This window comes from Lycorma delicatula, chromosome 5, assembly GCF_047948215.1.
Source record: "Lycorma delicatula isolate Av1 chromosome 5, ASM4794821v1, whole genome shotgun sequence".
NCBI lineage: Eukaryota > Metazoa > Arthropoda > Insecta > Hemiptera > Fulgoridae > Lycorma > Lycorma delicatula.
In genome coordinates this window covers 116,044,736-116,071,753 of record NC_134459.1, presented here as the reverse complement: position 1 = coordinate 116,071,753, position 27,018 = coordinate 116,044,736, and the positions used below count along the sequence as shown (strand labels likewise).

At 34.0% G+C, this 27,018-nt stretch overlaps 1 protein-coding gene across 2 annotated transcripts in view; it reads right to left on the bottom strand.

Moving 5' to 3' along the window:
* The window catches only part of mIF2 (mitochondrial translation initiation factor 2), a 63,261-nt gene that overhangs the window by 35,531 nt on the left and 712 nt on the right, over positions 1-27,018 (bottom strand). Inside the window, exons 2-6 of one of the 2 annotated variants that reach the window (XM_075366916.1) lie at positions 23,966-24,092; positions 21,808-21,985; positions 12,983-13,097; positions 5,901-6,075; positions 3,949-4,109 (exon numbers count right to left, since the gene is read on the bottom strand). In XM_075366916.1, coding sequence (XP_075223031.1) covers positions 3,949-4,109; positions 5,901-6,075; positions 12,983-13,097; positions 21,808-21,975 — 619 coding nt within the window. In that variant the 5' untranslated portion in view covers positions 21,976-21,985; positions 23,966-24,092. The remainder of the gene's footprint in view (positions 1-3,948; positions 4,110-5,900; positions 6,076-12,982; positions 13,098-21,807; positions 21,986-23,965; positions 24,093-27,018) is intronic. The other variant, XM_075366915.1, reaches the window with a different exon arrangement.

Sequence of the window (27,018 nt, the reverse complement as noted above, 5' to 3'; positions counted from 1 at the left end):
CCATGTTTAACAGGAGATTTTAGAGCTATCTTGTGAATAAAAATAGAGTCTGGTGATCAAAATTTGATCAAAAACTTTTCAACAATGTGTTAAGAATGCAATGTATACAAGCTGGAACTTCCAAAACCAGGTAATCAGTGTTTCCAATTAATATTCTTTCATGTCTATTATGTTGACTGTGATAATCTAAATATATATAATTCTCACAATTTTTCAATGTAATTAATACAACAGGAAAAATTTTGGCCAAAGTTATTTTGGAAACTTTAAGAATTATGGAGTTAACTTGAATTATCTTGCAGGGCAAGAATATGATGGGGCTTCATCTACGAGTGGAAAATTTAATGGCATGCAATCAGTTATTGGAGAGTTATACCCCAAAGTACTATTCGTACACTGTTCCAGTCATAGCCTGAGTTTAGAAATAGGAAGTGGACTCCAACTTAAGAAAATAAGAAATTCATTAGGAGTAACTGAAAAATTATATGCTTATTTTAATATATCAAAGATGCAGAACGTTCTAAGCAATAAAATGTATACTTGTTGCCCAGAAAATTTGAAAAAAAGTTTAAAGTAATTATGTCAAACAAGATGGGTTGAAAGTCACAGAGTAGTAATGGTAATGGTTGGAAATGCTTGATCCCGTCTATTATAGCTTAGAAGAAATTAGCGATTGGGATGAAAATAACCATCTACAAATGCTCAAGTACTATTAAATTGTCTTACTCAATCTTCCTTAATTATTTCTCTGTATGTGTTGGAGCTCTTATCTTACACTCTTCCACTATGCAAAATTCTACAAAAAAGTGATACAGGTCTTTTTTTAGCTTTTAGCTTTGTTGAGCAAGTTATTAAAGAATTGGAGGTGATAAGGAAAGATTGTGACAAATATTTCAATAATCTGTTTGACATTGTTATTCAGAAAGCTGCCAATTTTCAAATAGATGTTAACAAACCCAGAACAACATACAAATTCACACACACAGAGCAAATATCCCAGCGGAAACTGTGGAGAAGTGTTATAGAAGAACAATATTTATTCCAGTTTTGGATTAAATAATATTGCAATTGAACCAAAGATTTATCAAACACAAAGGTCATCTTAAAATAAAATATTTAGGGTTTTATTTCCACAGAAACACTTAAGATACTTTTTAAAGTTTACCTGGACAATTTATAGAACTGTGCAAATTTTATGACTGAATATAATCATTCAATTTTGACATCTGAGATTCAGCTGTGGAAGGCCAAACCTAATCAAGTCAGAGAAAGATAAATTCAATAATGTAATTCATCAGTACAAGAATGTGATAATAACATATATCAAAATATTCATCAACTACTGACAAAATTTGCAACTCTGCCTGTTTCAACTTGTGTTAATGAGAGATCATTTTCAATATTTTACCGATTTAAAACTTATTTAAAATCTACTACGAGTGAAGACAAATTAAATGGTTTGGGCTTACTGAACATTCATCACGAAATGGAGTTCAATATTAACAAAATTCAAGATGAACTTTCAAAAGAAAAAAGAAAAATAAATATTAATATACGATTTTATTTTATTTTATAAATATTCTAACAAAACCGGTATAGCGAGCCTAAGTAACGGATTCCTACCAATTATTATGAAAGTAATATAAAGTATAATAATTGCAAAATCCAGAAAGGGACAAAAAGAAGAATCCTATTTGTAAAGTATAGGTCTGTCTAACAATGTTATATGCCCGCTAACACACAATGAACGTTGCACAATGAATGTTGGATGGTGAGAAGAGACCAGGTTTGGAATTCATGGGAACAAAAGTCTCAGTTAACTGTTCTCAGGCTTCAACTTGGGTCCGGTCTGACAGGTAAAGAGGCTAGCATTATAAATAGTCAGGGTAAGACAGCTAAAAAGGAGAGTTCTATTACAACCACTCTGCGAGGCGTTATGGTGTTGATTCCGCAAGTTCTGTTCTGCGAGATGTTACTATGTCAACCCAGCGAAGCTGTGAGTTGTATGAAGTTGTGTGGGTTCAGCAGAGTTCTGCAAACCAGTCCAGTGAGACCTTGCGATGATGGTTCGTTCAGCAAGGAGAGTCACAGGTGTGAATCAGCAGGACAAGAGTGTGAGATGTCAGTCCAGCGAAGAGAGTCCTGAATCCAGTTCGATATGAGTAAGATGACGCCATGAGTAATTCCAGTACACCAGAAATACTGTCGATGAGTTACAGTAAAACTATAAGTGTGTAACTGAAAGAAATAATGCAACAGACTTCATTCACAATCTGGAGGCTAAACAGGAAAAAGAAAGAAAGATTTCATTCACAAACTGTTAGGGTGAATAGCAAAGGTATTTGCAAGTGAACACCATACAGTAATTTACAGTAATATAAGACTAATGGTTGATAAGGGTTAAGACTAGTGGTTTCTTTTGTTAATGGGGTCTGAATACTAGTTTTCTTTCTATATACCTGAAATATATTCTGAACGATTATTTATTTTGAATTCTGTCTTATGTGTAATCTGTATTTATTATTTACTATTAACATTACTATCACTATTTGATGTGTAATATTTTGATTATCTTTGTTGATTACACTATGTATTTTCTCTGTTTTTATGTCATGCTTACTGTTTTGATTGTGTTATGTTTTGTCATGTAATTATAGTTTACTACTATTATTATCCTGACTATTATTGTGGTTGTAATTACTTTATTAATATTTGTGTTTGTTGTTATTATTAATTTGCCTGGTTGTAATTTGAACATTTTAAACCAATCTGTAATTATATAAACATTCTAAATTGTCAACAACCTCTCAATATCCGGATCAGGCCAAGGAACACACGGCAATATGTTTTATGTTTTGTTGTTCTTTATTTTAGTGTTTTTTAAATCGTGTAGCGAGGGATTTTTACATAAAATAAAGAAATTTATTTATTTATATTTATTAATTTTTGTATATATTGCAGTGGCCTGGATCAAAGTATCTACATAATATTTTTATTTTATTATCTTGGTATAGAATGTTATAATAGGCATCAAAAACCAAGCAATGCAATGCAATGCAATAATAATAGTACTGCCACAAGATACAATTGCAGTTCAACAAAGGACGAAAGTAACACAGAGTTAGAACTTGTCATCCGTTGCAAGAGGTGACAGTTCAAGGCTCTACTCTACAGGTTATTTTACTTTCAAATATTTAAATGAAAACTACAGGACACGGATATATTTTTCTAATTCTATCAAAATCTAATAAATTACTTCTGAAGCCAGCAGAATAAAGAATTGTGTATTACATTTGATATCACAAATAGTTAAAAGAATACCAGAAAATTAACAGTAACAGTAATACAATAAAGTATGTAATTTCAAATTAATCAATGATGGCTAAAGCATTAATAGAGAATAAAAATTTTTAGCATAAAAGAAGAAAGATATAAACACATTCTATAATTAAACACCAAGAAAATTTCTCCAAACCACAGTTGTTATAGAAACAACAATTACGACTGGCCTGGTAATCCAGAAATGTAACAAGCTATATAGCTCACTACATGAAGAAAAGCATTAGCTATCTGTAGTTCCAAAATCAAGATTAAATATCTTGCAATTTTCAGAATATTAAACAAATCAATAAAAAGATAGTTGATAAAAAAAATAAAACTTAAAAACCAAACTCGTTCAATTTATGTTTTATTTCAAAGTAACATAAAATAACAATCTCTTTTTTATTACCTTCAACAAAATCAGATGAAGTAATTATTTAACGTAAATATATATATATAAAATAAAATCACAATAATTAAATTAATATCACAATTAAAAAAGAAAAAAATATTAATGTCATCATACAACTTGTAATATAAATTACAAAAAATAAAAAGAATATAAAAATAATCCTCTTAAAAAAAGTTAATATAAATAAAAAACAATGCAAAATATAAGATGATTACCTGAAAATGCACCAATATGCTGAGTGATACCACCAAATTCTTTTTCAACTACTGAAGTATTGCGCAAAGTATCAAGTAGAGTGGTTTTACCATGATCAACATGACCCATAACAGTTACTACTGGATGTCTCCTAACCAATACCCTAGGATCAGGAGGTGGCCTAAAAAAAATAAAAATAACTGATTACATCCCAACAAAAAGTAGAATCCGATTCTAACTTGATATAACAGGAACTGCTCCTGCTATTTTTAGGACTACACTTTCTTATTATTATCAATGAAGTACCTACAGCATAAATGTTTGAACAGTTACACAAATAGAAGACAAAAGAGTGTAGTAGTAAAGCGTCTTCCCAAATCAGCTGATTTGGAAGTCGAGAGTTCCAGCATTCAAGTCCTAGTAAAGCCAGTTATTTTTACACGGATTTGAATACTAGATCGTGGATACTGGTGTTCTTTGGTGGTTGGGTTTCAATTAACCACACATCTCAGGAATGGTCAAACTGAGAATGTACAAGACTACACTTCATTTACACTCATATATATCATCCTCATTCATCCTCTGAAGAAGTATCTAAATGGTAGTAACCAGAGGCCAAACAGGAGAAAAAGAAAAGAGTGTAGTAGTAAGAAATAATTCATTAATATAATTGTATTTCATAGAAAAGATAACTGAAGAACTAGACATATATTAATATGATAAATTAAATCAAAACCAGATAACTTCCATTTAAACAAAAAAAAAACCAATTGTATATTTCCATTTATGGTCAGGGAAAAAGATAGCTGATCAACATAGTGGAATCCAGTTTGTAGATAAACTTATTAGAGTGACATCAACTGCGCATTTAAAGATCATTTCAGTATGAGCTGTCTAAATTAACTATATCTGAAACCAAGATTATGGTTATTCGTAATTATTAATAATATATGTAACTATGTTGTAGGGGTAAATGAATACAAAAAAATAATACCTATTCAAGTTTTTTTTTCAAGATTAATTTTTTAAAAAAACACAAAATTTTAACTGTATCATCCAGTTACAATAAATATAACGTATTGCACAACAGTAAACAATCCTTCATAATTCTCATACAATATACACTATTTTTTTTGGTGAATCTGTTATCTGACAGATTTCAATAAAATTCCATTTTTCCTTGGTCCTGTGAATCTTCCTTCATTTCATGATAACTTCTTCCTTTTTTAAAGTCTGCAAACATGCTTCTTTTCCCCCTTCTTTTCTAATCTTCCATATTTTCCTCCATGATCCTTTATTGAAAACAATTTTCAAATATGCTCCAATCATGATGTTTTCCTCTTTTTATAAAATATTCCCCTTATTACTCTATTTTTTTTCAATAGTTTCTTATTTCTCTTTTAGTCTGTACATTTCACTTTCTCTAATTTAATTTTCTTTAATTTTGCCATAATCACATTTTAACACCAATATAAGTCAAGCTGATAATACTGCCAAAAATACAAAAGGGACAAAAATTCTTGGATTGTAAATTCACCTTGATAGTTGGAAAATGCCTGCTCAAGAAATTACCATGATCTTGTTCATGTGTTAGAATTAATTTTATCTAGCTAATTGTTAAATCTACTAGCTAACAACTTCAAAACGAACAATGAAAAGTCCCAAGGAAACTAAAATATTCTGCTTTTTCAAGAAGATAAAAATCATTACTATAAGAGTGTAACACATAATATTAATTTGACAAATTGATATGAAAAATACACTATTGTTATTGAAAAGCCATTAGAAATTAAAAATTTTTATTTAAATTATTGCTTAAGGGAGATGAACAAATGAGAGTTTATTGCACACATAGAAATTAATTTTTATATTATATTCCCATGCAAATACTTGCTTCATGCTAATGTGGTGAATAACACCAAAATAAATAAATAATTACGTAAACAAGTAAAATTAAATTAATATGACTTACTGCCTGTCAGCATCCTTACTGACAACTTCTTCAAATTTTTTCCGAGATACAATAGACCATCTATGCCCAATCTGTTTCACAATAGCTTGAATTACACTGAAGTTATCAATTACGGAGTTTCCTCTGACATAATTCTCAGTGTTTGGGACAAAATCCATCAAATCTAATAAATCATCTGAAAGACAAACAAAGAATAATTTTAAAATCATCATACATATATATATATTCTTTCATAGTATTTTTATGAACTTAAACCACTTTTTTGGATAATTTAAAGATGTTTACTCAGAACAGCTACTAATTTATTACTAAAAATTACTGTGTAAAAGATTAGAAATGTCTTATAACATTAAATGTAAGTAATGTGGAACAGAAATAATTTAAGCCAGTTTTATTAACCTTTTATTTTCTTATATTTTTCAAATTCTCAATATATTTTGTATGAAATTTTTATGCAAATATTCACTTCTCACTTGCATAATGAATTAATCACTACACTTCACTTTCTCTAATTTCACTGTCTTAATTTTGCCACAACCACACTTTAAAATCTATCAATATGAGCCAAGCTGATAATGTTGACAAAAACACAAATGACAATAATTCTTGGATTGTGGTTACATACCTTCTCAAGAAATACCATGATTTTGTGAATGTGTTCAAAATTTTTAGCATAAACTTGGAAGATGTGACATGATTCTGAATGCCTTAAAACAAACATGGGCAATCGGAATAAGTCTCATAAATTCTTAAACTAAAAGTGCTTTTCAAATCCAACTCAAGTTTGGTGTTTATGTTTCGTTCATTACTAACTGCAAAAATATGATATTTACAATTTGGACAGTATCTTTCTTATATAAGTGAATTAAACTATTCAAATTTTAACTTGTAGTACTGCAGTGAAATCTACAATAAAAAAAAATCCAACAGCAGTATAAAAAATCTTGCACAGTTCTATATAAGAAGACAACTTATTGTTGATTTATTTTGTTTCCACTTTCTAACTTGCCCTGCTCAAATTTTTTTGACCTAAAATTGAGTTTAACTCAAGAATGACTCAACCAATCTTCATTAAATTTTCACATTCACAACTTCATATACATTACTACAACCAGGGGTGGATTTACATATGTACCGCCTATAGGCTAAACGACCGGCCAGCACTGCCACCAAGCTGCCCATTACCGTCTTCAAAAATTTGCCACCGTAGGCTATAGCTAAGCTAGCCTATTTAGAAATCCGCCACTGACTACAGTCTATATAAATTTCAATGATATACAGAAACTACAATTTAAGTGAATGGTATTTTTATTCTCCTCATACCTCAAAATGTAAAGAATCCATTTTCATCCCACCCTCCACTCACTTCATGTGACTAAAAGTAATACTGTACATTTCTTTGAAAAGTCGGTTAGCTCAACAAAATATTGAACTTTCTTACATATTTTGTAGGATAAATGTAAAAGATAAGTTTTAGATAATTTTTAAAAGATTTAGGATAAATTTATAATAACATATTTCAAAAGTGGTATTGGAGCTGCCCTTGACAACTGATATGGCAAAAAAAGACTCATTAAACAAAAGTTTAGAATTCTAGTAAAAGAAATCTAGTAAAGAATTACTAGAAATAAACCTTAGAATATGTTCATTTTGAGGCATCTGTTTAAAAAACATTATACTGATAATATTTTGCTATGATTACCTATTGACAAAACTTACTGTACATTAGAAGAGTTCCCAACATTTCATTAAAGAAATAAATCATGGTAGTATACTACCTGACTAATAAATCAGTAACTACAAGATTAATTAATCAGAATCAAAAAATTAACTCCATGAAGTACTAACATAACAACTACATTTGAAAGTTTTTGTATTATCTAATATACTAATTATAAATTTAAAATATATAATAGCCCAATAAACGTTTCATAAAAGGTACTAGCAGTAACTCAAAAAAAAATTGGCCCAATGTTTTATGAAAATAAACGAGATATTAAAAAAGAATAATTATCCTATGCTGATGCTTAATAACATTTATAAACTGAGAACTAAGATTTTTTTAAATTCTGATGAAGAGAAGAAAATATTTTTTAATAGTAATAAGTGGAGATAATATTACTCTCTCTTTTTTTTTCTGTTTAGCCTCTGAAACCACCATAAAGTATTACTTCAGAGGATAATATGTATGATGTAATGTATAATGTATGTATAATGCAGTGTAGTCTTGTACAGGCACAGGTCAACCATTCCTGAGATGTGTGGTTAATTGAAACCCAACCACCAAAGAACACCGGTATCTACAATGTAGTATTCAAATCCTTATAGCCTTTACTAGGATTTGAACCTTAGAACTCTTGACTTCAAAATCAGCTGATTTGCGATGTCAAGTTTAACTACTACACCAACCTGATGGGTTGCAGACAATATTACTAAGGTAGTGAAAAATAATTTTCTGATTATAAACCTAACTTTGGCTAGTTTGAGTCATATATATATATATATATATATAAAAAGCAAACTGAAAGCATCTATTGAAAAAAAAAATTAGCTAAATCTGGAATACCACACACCACCATGTGGGAATGACTACGATGCAAAAGTTTCTGAATTAAATACTCAATATTACAAAAAGGGCCCTAAGCTCAAAAATAAATAAGAAATGTCATGATTTATCAATCAAAATATGTTAATAAACAGAAATAAAATTTTTGTGAGGTGCAGATTTTGAATGTGGAAACTGATGTTAGTAGAAGAAAAGTGTTGGAAATGAATAACAACAAAAACAGCAAAGAATTAGTATCAGACCAGATATGGATAAGTAAGTAACATTTATGCAATTATTTTTCAAATTTGGATTCTTATATACTTTCTTATTTGCATTCTTCTCCCACCTTCCTGGAACCGCTCTACAGAGCAATGCATCAGAAAGAGGAGATTAATGCCGTCAGGTGCCAGTAAGAGGAGTGCCTGCAACCTCACTGCACCAGGACGACCTACACATGCTCGGGGGCCCTCTAGGCATTCAGTCACGGACCTGTCCGGCCCAACACCCTCCGGCATCTTATTCCCTGACGGGACGCTTCACAGGTGTGTAACTTGTCTAATACCTTCTTGACAAAGTTTTCTACTGCCCTCCATTTGCTAGCTCCCTTTAACATGATGCCCTGTGTATCCTCAGGATTGTACATATCTTCCAGGACTAAAGCATATAGCATCTCCTCACGCTCACCTCCAAACCGTGGGCAGCAAAACTGGACGTGATATGGAGACTCCCACTTCTCACAATCAGAGCATAAATCTGCATAATCAAGGCCAAATCTGTGAAGGTATGACCTGTAACCTCCATGGCCCGCCAGGAACTGTGTTAAACCCCAGTGAGCCATTTGTTCTCCTGTACCAACTTCTAATGTCACCAATAAGGTGATGGAACAAAGTTTCGCTACCTTTGTCCCCTGGTCCCAGCGCACCTGCCAGACCTAAAGTAGTTCCTCTTCAAACTGTGATGATAGGCGTTTTTTGTGCCTGTACAGCAAAGGTTGCTGTTCCCAGAGTCTTCTGTTTCGTTGTGTGACTAGTTCTATTGGCATGCACCTCGCCAGGACCTCAAATGCTTCCTTTGAAAAGGTCTGGTACGCTGTTATTCTCAAGTAGCATTTACTATGTACTGCCTCAAGGTTTCCTTTATATTTTGTGTATTTTGTCACGTCAGCCCGTAGCTCGGCCCTGTAAAAGATGGTGGAATATGTAACTCCGGCCAGTAACCTCCTGTGATACTGAGTTGATCCTCCACTGTTCGATAGGAGGGCAGCAATTAATCTCATCATCCTCTATGATTTGTTGGCAGTTTCTATGGCTTGAATGCCAAATTTCATTTAGAAATTTGGTGAATAGTTAGGAATCCACATTCCTAAATGTTTTATTGTTGGGCTTAAATCGATCCTTCTATTCTCCAGCGTTAGTTTCAGTTTCAATCTCCTCCTTGCTCTTGCTCTTGGAGATTGCAATCACATCAGTCTTGTCTGGAACGAGTGAAAACCCTGCCCCCACCATCTGTGTATTTATTGCCACTTATTTTCTCAGTGACATCTCACAGAGTGGTAGCCTCTACAACCGGTGGGGTTGTCCGCATATCCTACCATGGTCACTCCCTGTGGAAGGGGGACCTGGAATTTGGGTTGGCCCAAGGACCAACCCCTGCACAGGCTCTGTTTAACAACCAATCCCCCTGCACCCTGTTCTCAATCCTGTGAACCACAAGGTAAGATTGGATGATGCGCTGTAAGTACGTGGGTAACCCGTAATCTTACAGTGCATTTCTCACATCACATTATGACGATGCAGCACCTACCTTGTGATGTTACTGGTCACCACACCACCCACTCCTTTCCAAACCTTGAAGGACTTTAATGGAGGTTGTCTTTAGACCCGCTAACTGATTACATCCCACAGTCATCAGCCAGGCCTCAGTCGGAATGCCACTGATGTAAATGACTTGGCAGACATTTGCATCAGTAAAATATACATCAAATTTCGCCTTCACGTACGCCTCAAATGGACATCTTTACATCCAACCTAACTTGATTTCACCAAACTAACTGACCAAACTCACGGAAGCCAAACCCCGCGCCTAGTCCAAATTTGACAACACCGTTCATGACTGTGAATGCCTCAGAAAACGAAAGTTTAAAGTTAAATAAGTGTTATACTCATACCAATCAAAATTATGTCTTACGCAACATAGAGATTTAGACCTACACCCAATTAAGTCGACCAATTTAGGTTACCTAACAAGGGGAACACAACCTCATTCCGGTTTGCGCAGAAGCTGGGGACAAACTATACACCCCCGCCAGGTCCCATCATGGTGTCTCATGTGGCATTACCAAGGCACGATCACAGCTGCCACCGGCGGTACAAAGCCACCCCCACTGGACGCACGAGTTAACACACCCCATCAGCACCCTCACCAGCAGAAGCTCCAAAGCAAATCACAAACAATACCAATATAACCATGGCATGATGCCAATGTGCCTATCTCCAACCAATTCAATGCCTAAGCCAGAACCCTAGCCACCCTGGATTCTACCACGATCGAGTACCTCGATTAAACTCCCTCTGCAGACCTACATACCGCAAGGGTGTGAAGGAAACCAGCCACTACAGACCACTCCTCATGAATCATCCAGTTAATACGGAGATCCAGAAAGGAATGTGTTCTCTCAAGTTCCTTAACAGCTCGTGAATGTTTGACCTCATATCGGGGACAGGCGTAGAAGATGTGGTCCACTGTATCATCTGTCCCACAATCTGGGGATTGACTCGAATCCACCAAACAAAACCTAGCCAAACTCGCCAGAAAGGCACCATGCCAGAGAGAAACTGTGTAATATACAGATTGGGGAGACTCATCCAATCGCACCTAAATCAGACACTATAGGAAATATACCATGCATGTAGCGAGCGACCTCTGGGGGGGATTCGTCCCACCTGACTTGCCAAGACACAAGCTCCAGGTTTCAATCTCCTGCTTTCGTTCTAATGTCAAAAGATTGTTTACCTTAGAAATGTAGCGTTCCCTACGCTCAGTAGCCAAGATATCTATTGGTTTCTCCGGCTATAACACAGACTGCCTCCCGTGAGACTGTTCTGTAACTGCCTGTAACAGCCAGCAAAATGTCTGCACAGTACCTAAAAGCCATGCAGTGGGCCCAGACAGGCGCAGCATATAGCATAGTAGCTTTGCTGACACCTTTGTAAAGGATGCGCATGGTATGGAAATTCAACCCCTAATCGAGATGAATAACTCTACGGACTCCACAAAAAGGATCAGCAGCCTTTTTTGCTACATACTGTAGATGTTTGTTGAACTGAAAATTCTCTTCAAGAATAACACCAAGGTATTTTTGAGTCATAATGTACCAAATGGGGAGACCAACCAACCAAACCTGGATTAGACAAGTGATGGCCAATCAGCCCTTGAGCAACATCACTGTGGTTTTTTCTGAGCTGAAAATCATCTTATGTTGGAGACTCAACAGTCAGAGTCTCTCACAAGCACAAGCAGCTCAAAACTCTACTTCGTTACGCGAATCCATTTCAATCAGTAGCAGTGCATCGTCAGCATAAGCAACGACATGATAACCTTAAATAAAACATCGAATTGAATTCTACGATCCAAAGAAGGGGACTCAGAACACTGTCCTGAGGGCATCCTTTAGTTAAGGTCGTACAAACCTCTGAGCTGCTGTCACAAAGGGAAACGGTCTGATGGGTGAAATAATTTGAGAGTACTTCTAGTTCATTTCATGTACACTTACGCTTCTACATCTGAAACAGAGCAGAGGGTCACCATAAATTGTTAAAAGCCCTGGATATGTCCGGGAAAATCGCTAATACATATTTACATAGATTAGAAGAAGCTACATCCATCATCTTTAATATGACATCCTCAGTGCTCTTTCCCGGTTGGAAACCATGTTGGTTGTCCATTAGCAAATGATCAGTGGCTAATCTAACATTAATATGCAAATATAGGACCTTCTCAACCAGTTCGAGCCCAGTGCCTTAGCCATAGGTTTACTGATGTTGCTTCCAGAAGTAAATCTTGGGTGAAGAGGGGCAGGTTTCCCTCACTGATCCCTCGCTGCCAGGCCCCTGGTTAATCCTATAATTAATTAACCAGGAGCCAAATTCCCTTCCTATGTCAGAATAGGAGACGTTAGCAATTCTGCGATACAGTTGTGGTAGAGAAATAAGTTAATAGCATTTGTAGTTAATTATCAGTTTAGATTTTTTGACTGGGTATTTAAACAACAATAATTTTTGAACTCTTGACTATTCTATTAAAATGGAACATACTTTAGTGTTAAGAATGCATGTCAGAGTTGGGCTAGATAAAGCCTGAATTTAGAGTGAAATACTGTGCGTTATTTTTATACAGTTTTAAATGACTACTTTGAAATCCAACCAAGAAGGTTTTTACAATTTAACTCTGACTTCTTTTAATATTTTTTTTCTTATCTTTTAAATGATTAATTAATAATAATAAAGAATTGTTTTTATATTACTAAATTACTTACCAACTGACAGATCCAATGATTGTGCAAGTTCCGTAACAGTCATATCTTTCCATACATCAATAACTTTCTTTTGTTTATGTTTTGAAGGTGGTAGTGAGGTTTCTTTAGGTAGTTTCTTAAAAAAGAATTAAAATAACAGCTATGTCATACAACTAATGAAACCACAGTAATATCTAAATAGCAGAGAGGAATTATAAATAAAACTGATGTTGAGTCAGTTTTATGATCTATAGCATAGTAAAACTAGCATAAATAATTATGTTTCATTGTTAAAAGTCTGTTTTCAACATACAACTTAAGTAGTTTCAAAAAATTAAAATCACACCACTAAAAATTACAATAAAAACAGAAGTAGTACTCCACAAAAATACTTTTAAAATACTACTGAAAAACTAAGCCATAATTTTTTTTACCAACATAATGAATATAGGAAATTAAGTGAAAAGCAATATCTACCATATGTAACACTACAGTGAAATCTCCTTATTAGCGATTTCATTATTTGCAGTGCAATATTTTGTGATGTCTTTTCTAAATTCATGGCTAAAATTTTTTGTATTCATGTATACTACATTATGTAGCGTCATTAAAAAATAAAAATATTATTACACATTAAAAAAAAATAATTTAATACAATACGAATATACACTGCCATAGTGTATGTACTGCACTGCACAGCAGTACTGCATTTGTTTTTAAACATAACGTAGAGAAATTTTTCCATCATACTTCCTTTAAATGACGGACAGGATATGAGTCATCTACATAAATAAACAAATTGTCAACACTACACATGTATAGTTTCAGGCTATGGCAGTTCAATTCGTACTGTAAAGTAATTCAGTTGATCAGAAGTATGTCATATAACAGTAATTACTTTGTGCATGTTGTAAATAAGTAGGAACTGCTTTTATTCAATGCAGTATTGTTAATCTTTCCAAGAGTGATCGTTAATCTATTATGCATGTACACAATAGTAGGCCTACTTTGTATTTTTGTGTTTTTAAACTTTAATAAAATTTAATTTTTAATTTAAATTATTTTTTATAGTGTAAAGGGATTGAGTTACTATAAATATGTCTTCAACTGGTAGCAATGAAAGAAACAGATTAAAAAAAGTTATGCCCTTGTACAAAAAGGTTGAAATCCTGGATAGGCTAAAAGAAGGTGAATCGGTAGCTTCTGTTGCTCGAAGGTTTGCAGTACATGAATCAACCATTCAATACATTAAAAAACCTGAATAACAAATTAGGATCTCAGCAGCCACTTCATCATCTCAAAGTGTTAAAATAGTTTGGGATCCTGCTATTGAGAAGATGGAAACTGCACTAAGTATTTGGATTGAAGATCAGAATCAAAAACGGGTTCCAATAAGTGGACCTATTATTTATGATAAAGCTAGGAGACTATACAATCATTTTAGGCAAGAGCCAAGCCAAATGATGCCGTTATCCCTTTCCAAGCTTCAGAAGGCTAGAGTTTGAATGGAGATTTCATACTGTTTAGTTGCGTTTTTCTGTGCTGTGCATTCGGTAGTTTTTGGATGGTTTTTTGGTTTCAAATGATGGTTTTTCTGGTGGATTGTGATTTGGACAAGTTGCAACATTTTTTAGAATTTTTGGATTCTGGATTACCTTGTTTTTTGTGATTTTTGGTTTGGGCTGTGTCTGTTAAGTGCAACCGTATTTGGTGATTAGCCCAATGTCAGTAAAAGTTTTTAGACGGTTACCAATGCTTTCCTAGTTATACTTTTTTACATAAGATTGGTAAGTTAGTTGGTATTAATACTTTTTAACATTTTTACTAGTACTAGTATACTGAGGTTTTTTCTAAGTCAAGTAGGCAAGTTGTTGCTAGTTCATGACATCACTTGGGACTAGGAGTTGTAAGTAACATTATTGTGCAATACATTAAACTGTTGGCGGGAAGCAGTTGTTATTTCAAGGTTAGTCAGTTCCCCATTCTAGCTGAAACAGCTGATTGGGTGTTGGCAGGAAGCAGTAGTCTATTTGAGGTTAGTTGGTTTCCACTGTTAGCTGGAACAGCTGGCTGGCAGTTGGGGGGAAGCAGTTGTTTACTTTTACCACTTTACCACTATTACTGGGGATTTTTTCTAAGTCCTAACAGAGATTATTAGGGGGGAAATATTTCCATCATAACTCCCTCCAGTAAATCCTATTTTCACATCCTTTGTTTTTTATTGTTTGATGGGGTGACCTCCAAATCATGTTGTGGTCAGACTTGCCACTCGTGGACAAAACCTTACAGTTGTTAGTTCATATTTCCACTGAGGAACACCTAGTGAGATGGAATAGGATCCTTCATATTGTGAGCAACGAATCAATCCTTATTGGTGCCGGTATTAATGTGAAGTCGCTTTTCTGGCACAGTGGGATCACTGATCATGGTGGTGGCCTAATTGACAGTTTCATTGTACAACACAATTTTGAGGTCTTTAATGTTGCAGACCAGTTGGCCACTTACATCGGTACAGTTTACGAACAACAGGCCTTTTCAGCTACAAATATTGACATCACCATTGGTAGGGACATCCCTGGCAGGGTCCTTGAATGGTCTGTGGTCGATGACTGTTCTAGCATTCATCGGTTGATACTAATTCATCGAAATAGTGGGTGAAATGTGCGATGGCCATGAGGGACACTTTCCTGTTCACTGGGGGGGGGAGAAAGCGAGTCACTGGGTGATGCATTACTGAAGATATATTGTTCAATGACAATAGGATGATAGTTTTGTGGTGGAGGCACAATTAGACCTGTGTGCCTTGGCCGGCATTAACAGAATTGTAGGGTTTAAGCAGGTAATTTCCTGCCAGTTTGCTGAGGAAGAATGTGTGACCCTGGAACTGCTGTTCGCAATAGTTGAAGAAGCTTTCCAGGAAGAGTTTGACATGACTAAACAGGGCCAACAAAGAAAGGTGGTCAGTCTTCTGGTGGACAACAGAGATTGCTAGGTTGAGGAGTTTGTGCTGCAAGGCCAGGAGGGTCTTTCAGAAGTGTACATGGGATGATGAGAGGAGCGACGTCCTGCGGGAGAAGCATTTGCATGCCAAGGCTGTATTAAAAAGGGCTGTAAGAGAGTCCAAACAATGGAGGTGGATTTATTTGTGTAATGAGCTAGAGGAGAATGTTTGGGGGGATGCCTTCAAGATAGTTTCTAAAAGGTTTGGGAGGAAACTGCCGATACTAGGCCCTGAATTGCTAAGGAAAGCGATGAGGACACTCTTCCCGGAAGAACCGCTGCTGGTCAGAGAAGAGATTGCGGCAGTGGAGATTCCTCCTTTTACAGGCCCAGGGCTGGTGGATGCAGCTAAGAGATGTACGGCTGGCAAGAATCCAGGGTCGGACAGGGTGCTCCAGGAAATCATTAAGATAATGACAAAGGTGGAGCCTGGGGCGGTTCTGGAGGCCTATAAAACCATCCTCCTTTGAGGAGTTATGCCACAAGAATGGAAAGAGGCAAAGATGGTGTTGCTAAGGAAAGAGGGGAGGCCACCCAGCAGCATATAGACTGGTATGCCTCTTAAACAGTGTAGTTGAACTGTTTGATAGGATGCTGGTCGGAAGGCTGCAGAAGGAGGTAGAAGCGAGAGGCGGTCTAGGTGCCCATCAGTATGAATTTAGGGCGGGAAGAACCAGAAGGTGACGTCGATGGTGGACAGGGCAGCTTGTGGGAGCAAGCACAAAAGGCTGATTCCTGTAGTACTCCTAATAAATGTCAGGAATGCCTTTAATAGCATATATTGGAGTATCTTTGAGAAGTTAAGGAGAAGCGGAATCAGCCCGAATCTAAGAAGATTGGTCCACGACTCTGTCGGAAAGGACAGTAACCATGGCAAGTGTTGGTGAGGAGCTCAGGGTGGAGATCACTAGAGGGGTGCACCAGGGGTCGGTTCTTGGGCCCCTGTTATGGAATACAGTCTATGACAGGGTCCTGGAAGCTCGGTTCCCTGAAGAGGTACAACCAATAGCGTTTGCAGATGACCTGACCTTGGTCATTTGCAACAGGACGGAGCAGGAATTCATGGCCACCAGCAACTGCTCGCTCGACATCAGGAGCTGGATGGAGATGCCACCGCTCCATCTCTTGTGGACAAGAGAATTGGTGGTGAAACGAGCATGCTCAATGCAAGGAAGAGTTCAGCAACATCTGGCGTTAAGAGTTTGCCGTGGATATCGTATGATATCCATGTGGTGTTGGTGGTAGCAACTATTCCTCCGATAAGACTTACTTCCCCTCCAGAGAAAGAAAAGGGTAGTGGGAATGAACAAGAAATAGTACATGAATGGCTAAGGAGTAGGTAGCAGGCCAGATTTGAGAGTGCAGAGGATGCTTGGACACAGCGGTTGATCCCACCTATTAGACCGTGGGTAGACTTTGGAGATGTAGGGTACGAGCTGTCTTAACTCTTGACAGGTCATGGCTGTTTTTGCTCGTACCTAAGAGATTAATGCTGACAGAATCGTACTGATGCATCTATTTTGGGCTTATCAACTCTGTTGAACACGCCATCTTTGAATGTTCTCACTGAGAGCAAAATAGAGGAGATTGTTATCAGCATTTGGAGCAACTGAATGCTGATAACATCATAGTTTTAATGCTTTAGTGTAGAAGGAACTGGACCTTGATAGAGGGTATGGTCACAGAGATCATCAAGGGCAAGCTGGCTGATTAGTGGGGGAAGGCTAGTCTCTGGGGGAGGGCAGTGAGGGCCCATCCAGGTTGTTATCTGCCAATAACTCCCGTGGAATGCTGGACGCTTCTGCTCAGAGGCAAACTCTCGGGGTGCCTGTGTGTATTGCATGGGAACCATGTTCATGCCTTGCAGTTAGGTCCAGTTCTTATGTGATAAAGGGGGAGCTTTTTAGTCAGTGAGAGGCTGACATTACCGTCTGTTGTGTGGAGATGGTGGTTGGTAGAGCTTTTCCCTCTTACGCAAAAAAAAAATGCTTCAGAAGGAAAGCTGGTTCAGTAAATTTAGAGTCACGCAATCTTTACACAATGTAAAAATTGTAGGGGAAGCTGCATCAGCAGATAAAGTAGCTGCAGAATCTTAACCAGCAAAATTTTTAAAAATCATCGAGGATAATAAATACAAGTCAGAGCAGATTTTTAATACGAATGAGACAGGCCTGTTTTGAAAATGAATGCCTGATAGAACCTTCATCTCAAAAATGAACAATCAGCAAGGGGTTCAAGGTAACAAAAGAAAAAGTAACAATTTTGCTTTGTGGTAATGAAGCCGGTGATAGTTTAATTAAACTGCTAATAATTTACAGGTCCCAAAAGCTGCACACATTGAAAAATAAAAATAAGACACTGTTGCCAGTTTTTGGTGATCCAATAAAAAAAGTGTGGATTACAGCTTCACTTTTCATGGACTGGTTCAATAACTGTTTTGTACTTAAAAGTTGAAAAATATCTAAAATAAAAAAAAAACACTTTTAGTTTTAGACAATGCTCCTGGTCATCCACAGGAAATCCTAACAGCTCATCCCAAAATAAAAATAGTTTTTCTGCTGCCAAACACAGAGTTGCAGAGTTGTTTAGACACAATGGATTCTGATTCTGGGCTGAATGTTACAACATGTTGGAAGAAATTTAATATTGCTGACTGCATTATGTACATCAAGTCTTCATTAGATGAACTGAAACAGTCAACTCTAGTGTCTTGCTGGAAGAAGCTGCTTCAAACAGATACGTTGAAAGGTACTGGTGACATTGAGACCCCCAGGAAATATTGCTGAAAGTAATAGCTCGTTCAATATGGAAAAATGGGTTCGATCAAGTAGATGACACCGATATTTAAAATCTCATCACGAGAAGAACTTAATGAACAAGATTTGAAAGATTTAATGGTGCAGGTAGAGTATGAAGATGAAGAGTTAGAAGATACGATTCCTGGAAAACAGTTACATGTCAGAACACTTACTGAAAGCATTACAACACTATGACCATGATCTTACCCAGTTTTTTATAGATGCTGATCCATCTTTGAACAGAAGATTAATCTTTAAGCACAAAATTGTAGATATTATGCAAGAATACACAGAGCTTCTCATGGATTTAAATAACTAGAATGAGACTAGGAAAAATTACAAATTTTTGTAAATGCAATCCAAAATACTGCAGGTTAGTTTTTGTAAATTTCCTTTACAGTAATTTTATTTTAGTGTACGTAGTACTGTTTTTTTTTTACTTTTTAAGGCGATTACAAAGTACAATTTGAGCATGTAATACCGTTTTCTAACACAGTACATACTGTAGTGAGTTTTTATATCAAACAGTTTGGTAAGTGCTTATGAGTAAATTAGGAAATATAACAAAACACAGTATTGTAAAATATTTCATTTTTTTCCAATGAGCAGACTATTATGGGCATAATAGTCAACTTAGGCATATTAGAGAACTTTGTGTTTCTGCAGATTGGAAATATGGAAGGCCTAATTTTCCATCAGGATGGAGCCCCTCCACATAACGCATGTAGACTGCACTCAATGATAAGTTCCCAGAAGACTGGATGGGCAGAGAAGTTCCTATCACTTGGCTACCATGACGTCCTGATTTGATCCCAATCGATTTCTTCTTTTGGGGGTACATTAAAGGCATTATATAAAAAAAATCTAGTAACTTAACTACCCCCACCACAGAATAACAGTAGCTGTGGAAGCAAACTAGTAGACATGCTTGTCAGATTTTGGAATGAGGTGGATTATCAATTTGATGTCTGCAGGCTGTAAACTGCACATATTTACATCAGGAGGTAAAACAAAAATACTTTATACTTGCATGTAATAAAACACATATATTTGTAATTTTAAATATAAAACGGAAATTTAATTTAAAACCATAGGGTTCTTTATCGGACACCCAGTACAAAATGAAATTTTCTGTCAGAAATATCTCATAAAAAAGGAATCAAAATATTTATACAATATTTAAATATAATCTATTAAATCAAAAATAGAGCTAAAAATATAGAATATAGGCATTTATAAAAGATCCCATCCCTTTGTTTTCTTTTTAATATTAAAAAAATAATAATTTTGGATAACTTCTAATTACAGAAACATTTTAATTAGAAAGTGTTAATTAAATGAAAATTTTATATTTATGTTAATGTTATTTAAAAACAAACAAAAATAACTGCTACTAGTTACAATGGATGCAACACTGCTCTATCACTAGCTGAATAAATCAGCAAAAAGAAAAAAGAAAAGTGAAACAATGAGTTCACTTCTTCTTGTATTAATATTGATTAATATTTAATAATAATTCCTGTATTAATAATTTTAATATTGAATAACTTCATTTAATAAAATGCACATAAATGTATATCTGAACTGCCATATTTTACAAATAACATATATTAAGATGATAATATATTCATATACTGGTACTATGGACTAAGAGGGGACACATCGGTCTGATAAAGCCCAGCTGTTTGTCAGGGTTGGTACCAACCCTGAGGTTCAGTTATGTTAAGAGTGTCAAATATCAACAATTATATTATATAAGACAGAAGAAAAAATACAGTACTATACTTTTAATCAAGCACACTATCCAATTTGACAGAGTAAAATACCTGAACACTGTAAATGTACACTATAATACAGTAAATTCAACAATTTTAATTTAAAATTAGACTTCCCATGGATAGTAGAGAGGTGTTGATATGCCATGATTGTATAGTGAGGGCACAGAAATTTATGCTGAGTCACTGGAGCTATCCACTTCCATTGATATCTACTGGTTGTAGGTTGGTAGTTTGAAAAAACAAAGGTTTCTCTAAGAATTCTGGAATTACACTGATATGTAATGTCTTGATGTGTTCCACAAACTATAGCATAACATCCATACAGCTACTACGCACCTCTGATAGTTCTGGCAATGTCACCAGCATCTCGTCTTCCTCGTCACTGTTGTTACCCTCCTGGGTTGCGACCAATTCCACAGCAATTTCTTCATCAGTAAGTATCTGATATCCTAGATCACTCTTATTTTCATTCAGCCAATCTTGACCGTTCACCAAGGTTACACATTTCTCATCTGCACACTACAGTACATGGTGAAAGTCAGTAGCTCCAAAATTATTGAGGTCGTAATCAGGTACAGCAACAAATAATTTCTGTGCTACGTTTAATTCACCCTTTTCCTCCTACCTATTTTTGCCTTCAGATGGCATGGTTATAGAAAATTATAATAATACAAACGCTATGTATTGTGTAAAAAGGGTAAACACCATGAGGCAATCAACTACGTGTTGTTATACAGATGTACATAAACTGACTGACTGACTGACTGCCTGCCTGCCAACTGGCGGTCAGTAATTGGAGCAGCAGCTTGTATCCAATGTTGTCACAGATCCATCCATAACATGCAGGACTTCTAAACTGAATCAGCAGCTTCAGATTTTCTCCGCTGCTTCCAAAATCTGTTAAAGGGATGTCATAATACACTATCCAATACAATACAATCCAATTACAATAAACTCCTTAATAATGTAGGAGTGATGATTAAAAGAATGGCTTTAAACACTTACAAAACCTTTTCTTTTTCATTCCTGAAATGAAAAAGGGCACAAACAACTAAACATTTTAATGAAATATGAAATGAGCCCACTGAAAATGATAAATGGATCTTTAGAACTACATAATGAATGATAATAAATGATTTGTGTAATACTTCACATTCTTACAAATGTATCTGGATGAAGAGAAACTGTTATCTTTTACTAAGTATAACTGGGTTAATTACCAATACACATACACATGTAACAATGCTACACTATACAATAAAAAACTTACCTTTTCTTCTCTAGTTTTTCTTCTTTTACTTAGATAACTAGTATGATGAAATAATCTACACTGAATATATGATAAATCCCAATTTTTATGTAAGTAATGATGAAACTTCTGCTTTGTATTATGGCATATTACAGGAGATAAATTTCTTGCCATTGTATCAGCTATCATCAGCCATTTTCTAAAGAAAAAAATAATGTAATTACGTTTTGTACAAGATAGATTAATATGATTTCACATTAATATTAAAAAATAACTACCTGCAGAATGAAAAATGATGTCAACTATAATTGCTATTGGCCTTGTGTTTGTGAATTTTATTTGTCAGATGGAAACATCTGATTCACCTAACTGGTTAAAACATTAGTAAAGGCTTCACATATAGAAGAAACTATCAAAACAGATCTCTATCTCTCTATTTCTTCTTGTAAAATAGTACAGAATGAATCAGACAGAAATACACTTAAAAATTAAAAAAAATTTTGGAGCCAGCAGATTTTTTATCATAGTATCCAATGAAAACAATTTCTATGAATTCTTTCTTTACATACAGCTAATAAAATAGTAAAAACTAATACAATATTGGGTTAGACATAAATAGGCAGTTTTTTTTAATGGACATGGATGTGAGGAAATTAACAAATTTTAATTTATAAATTTCAGTCTCAATTTCTTTAATTTTTTTTTTTCAGTTGGTGTTTTTGCACTTTTTTCCTTTTTCAATTAATTTATATCTAATATCATTTTACTTAAATTAAATTTTTTAAACTTACTGATTCCCCCCCCCCCCCAAAATCCAATTCAAAATAATTTGAATTTGTGAATTTATGTATTGCAAGTTTCCTTTATATTTTTCTCCCTGTTTTTTTTAAATGTATGTACTTTAAGTTATTTTTAAGAAAGTAATTAGTTCATTTAATTTTTTTTTCTTTTTAGTTTTTGTTTAATATTTCTCCTGTCCAGTAAGCAGTCTACTTTTATCACATTGCATAAAAAACTAATTAATAATCTTTATTTTGCACGTTTGTTAGCCGTAAAATACACGTTTCCTATTGAAACATAACAATTATTTTATTTAAATGTAATTCACCTTGATAATTATATGTTAAAATTAAGAATCTTTTCTTTACTGGAAATGTTTAAATAACATGATATACAACAGTATAAGTCAGCAATACAATTAAATAATCTGTATTTGTATATTTTCATAAATCCCTAAGTATTATTTATAGATGACTCAATATTACAGATTACCACAGACTTAAAACTCTGTATAGCTCTATCAACAATTTAATATCACAATCAATTCTGTTCATACAGTCAGGTTATATGGTGACACATTTTCACAATTGAATTTTCCTGACTACAAATTTTAATTTCCTCTGAACTTTATCTTCTTCATTTTTCTCTTGCACTAAACATAATCAATAGTAAGGATATCTCAGAAAATCCTGTATACATTAATAATATAAATTTTTTTACATAAACTTTATTTTTACTTCCTTGTTTGAAGTAAACAAAGTATTGTGATTGCAAAACTTTCGATTTTCAGATTTCAACGGAAATATCCATTTTGATCATCCCTGAATCCATCTTGATTAGTTTCGGAGTGATGTCTGTATGTATCTAACATAACTGAAAACAATAATTATCCGTAGGATGTTGAAATTTTCGATTAGGACTGTTGCAACATCTAGTTGTGCATCTCCCCTTTTGATTGGAATCAACTGAACCAAAAGGGTCCAAAATCCAAAAAACTTTGGATTTTGGACTTTTTCTTAACTGCAGTAATAAGCCCTCATTGAGAGCTTTTCAACAATATATCATAAGTGGTACTTATTTTCATTGGTTCCAGAGTTATAGCCAAGTGAAATTTTAATTAATGAAGTATTTGAATCTTATAAGGGCACATCGATTCAAATCAGACTTTATTTCCTTTACTTTTTTTAATTTAATTATATTGATTGCATTAATAATTACACTGACAGAAAAAATGTTTCTATAAGTGTGATATCATTTCTTGAGTTGCTTTTTTGCGTACATTACAGATCTGTAAATACAATTTTTGTATCACCCTTAGTTTTACATAAATTGAGATTCAAAAAAATTAAAGGAAGATATAGTTAAAGTTTGCAAAATTTATAATTTTGCTTGGCCATACCTGTGTTAGAATGATTTCGCTGATACTATTCTTTCATAAATAGCCTCAGGCACATCCCGAATTAATGTTCAACAGTAATCGGCTAGCATGTTAGTATTCCATTTCCTTTTATAGTGGCTTTCCATTACTGAAATGTTTTAACAGTTCCTGTTAATATTGTTATCACGTTTATTGATAAAATAATTGGTCATGGTCTTTTTGTAACTATGTGAAATGAATGATTTTTTTCATGGGGTACTTATGGTACCCTATGAAAAAAAATCATCCATGGTTATGGAAACATTCATGTGTTTGTCACTTACATCTCTGAGGTTGTTTGGGGAAAAATCCAGATGTAAGTGGAGGAAATGTATTTTCAAAGAAATATTACATCCTGTAACTCTGTAAAGTAAGAAGTTGGTTAACAATATCATGGTAATTGTTGGATTTTTGTTTGCTGAGAAAATTTTTGCAAAGGTTTTTAATCAAAGCCAATGTTGCAGTTTCTATATTATTTAACATTGAGTTAAATATATCATCTTTGACCAACTCTCTTATTTGAGGACCAACAAATATTCCTTTTTTAATTTTTCCTTCACTTACATTTGGAAATATCTGCCTGATGTACAAAAATCCGTGACTCCTTAATTACTTTTACAAATTTTTTTATTAGTCCTAGCTTTTTAAAGGGTAAAAATATTTTTTTGGGTTCAACTAAGGGCTCATGAATAATATTTTTCCCATTTGGAATTAAGTTGTCTTATTTCTTCCACTCTTTGGTAACACAATGTTTATCCCTAGCTTAGTTGTCTCATTCGCATGTACTTAGTATAGCCTAACTGCATGCCTAACAAAGTAGCTATAACTTTCAAATCAACTCATATGTTCCAGCTATGTTTTTTATAATCTATTTTTTCAAGAACGTCTGATCACATATAACTCTTTCAAATTAACACCATAAGCAATTGGTATCAAAAGATATTTGTTACCGTTGTGTAGCAGAACCACTTTTAAACTATACTTGGGCAAATCTATAAAAAGGCACCAGTCCTAAAGTTTATGAACTTGTCCTAAGTCCAACATAAGCTCATCAGTATTGGTGTAATAAACCAAATTATTTTCATCAATAAAGTATTGAGAAAGTTCTTTCTGTCGACTTCGAAAGCCCAAAATTTTTGTATTTTTTTGAAAAAATTCCAACCTTGCAGTCTTCATCCTAACAGTTCAGCATGATTTTTTGATAAATTTAAATCCCTAACCAAGACATTTAATTTGCCTATAAGATGTGGCTTACTGGAATATAATTTAAAATCAAAATCATTGTTGTCTTCTTCAGTACTGACTGATTCTTCATCGCTGCTTTCAAAACACACATTCGCAAGTGGCTCAGGAACTCGATTAATTTCACTGTGAGGAGCATGCCTAATTGCAGACTGCAATGAAGTATATTTTACAGTATGTTTAGATTTTTTTTTAATTCCAGACACACTTGTTAAACAAAAGTAACAATCGGATACATGATCCTTTGGTTCACGCCAAACCATAGGTATCATGTACCTTTCAGTCATCCTCTTAAATATACAGAACAATTAGTGCATTCTATATGAGGAGCACATTTTATCCTGATCACCAGTTTTACACTGAAAGTACAAATGATATGCTTTTTTATTTAAAGGTGTAATGTTTTTCTATTTTATTTTACGGTAAACTCACCACATACATAACAAAAGGCATCCACATCATTTACACAATTTTGAGGCATTATGACAATGCAAACAAACTTAAGACAGCAATAAGACTGAATAAAATTAATTCATTCCTAAATCCAGTGCTTAATACAAACAACACAGCTGTGTTTTCAGCTGCATGTTTTGACCTGCACAGACATGATTAATCTTGTCCATGAAGGCTCACTCTTTAGTATTAGATATGATGTAATAATATGTGACTATATGATTTATTTTTTGTCTAATATTGTTTATTTATAGCTTAGAAATGTTAAGTTAAACAATAAAAAATGAGCTAACAAAATACAATATAGATGCTTAAAATGCTAACTATACGTTGAAAAATGAAAAAAGTCCTTTAATTAAAATTAAATTTTTTTTTTTTAAACTTTGGTGGGTGATAGAAAGATTCTGAGTTTATATTTATTTTCAGCATCAAAAATCAGATTAAAATCATGTACTGCATGTACAATAATAAAAAAAAAAATGAAAAAATATAAGAAGTTATTAATGAAATAAAATATTATGCACTTTTCATTTTAAAAAAATATGCATATGTAATTTAATAGAGTACAAGAAGTCATTGATGTCCACATCAGATTTTTTAATTAGATTTTCAGTTAATTCTTTTTTTTAATTCTCTTCAATATTTACAATGAAGGAAAGTAGAAATCAAACGAAATTTTTGTAATTGTATAAAATGGCTCACTCACATTTTGATGAAATTTGGAATATAACTTATTTAGAACCTAAGTTATTCATTAAAAATGAAATTCATAGGACACACTTTTCACCTGAATTACCGTTCCTCATAAGTTACACAGCACAGTAGCAAAAATTGCATAATTCTGCATTATATAATACACACACATAGTCCAAAAATAAAGTATATTAATTTTTGGACTATGTGTGTGTATTTTTGGAATGGTTATTGTATATAATTATGGACTCACCTAACAAGGTTGAAAGAGGAAAGGCATTTCCGATGAATAACTTCAATTGTAACAGAAAACTTAGACCTTAATAAGTATATTTCAAATTTCATCAATCAGAGGGGAGTACCTAATTGTATATAATTACCTTAAACAGGCCAATTGTTACACTGAGTCTGTAATTACATACAATAACCAACTATTTCATCTGAAAATAATATTAAACTAGTACAGTGCTGAATAACAAAACTTTTGGTGACTATACTGTGTAACTTATGAGGCATATAACTTGGGTGAAAGGTGTTTCAAATGAATAATTTCAATTGTAATGAATAATTTAGGTTCTAAATAAGGTTTATGTCAAATTTCATAGAAATCTGGGGAGAGTTCCTAAGTAATCATGATTACCCTGAAA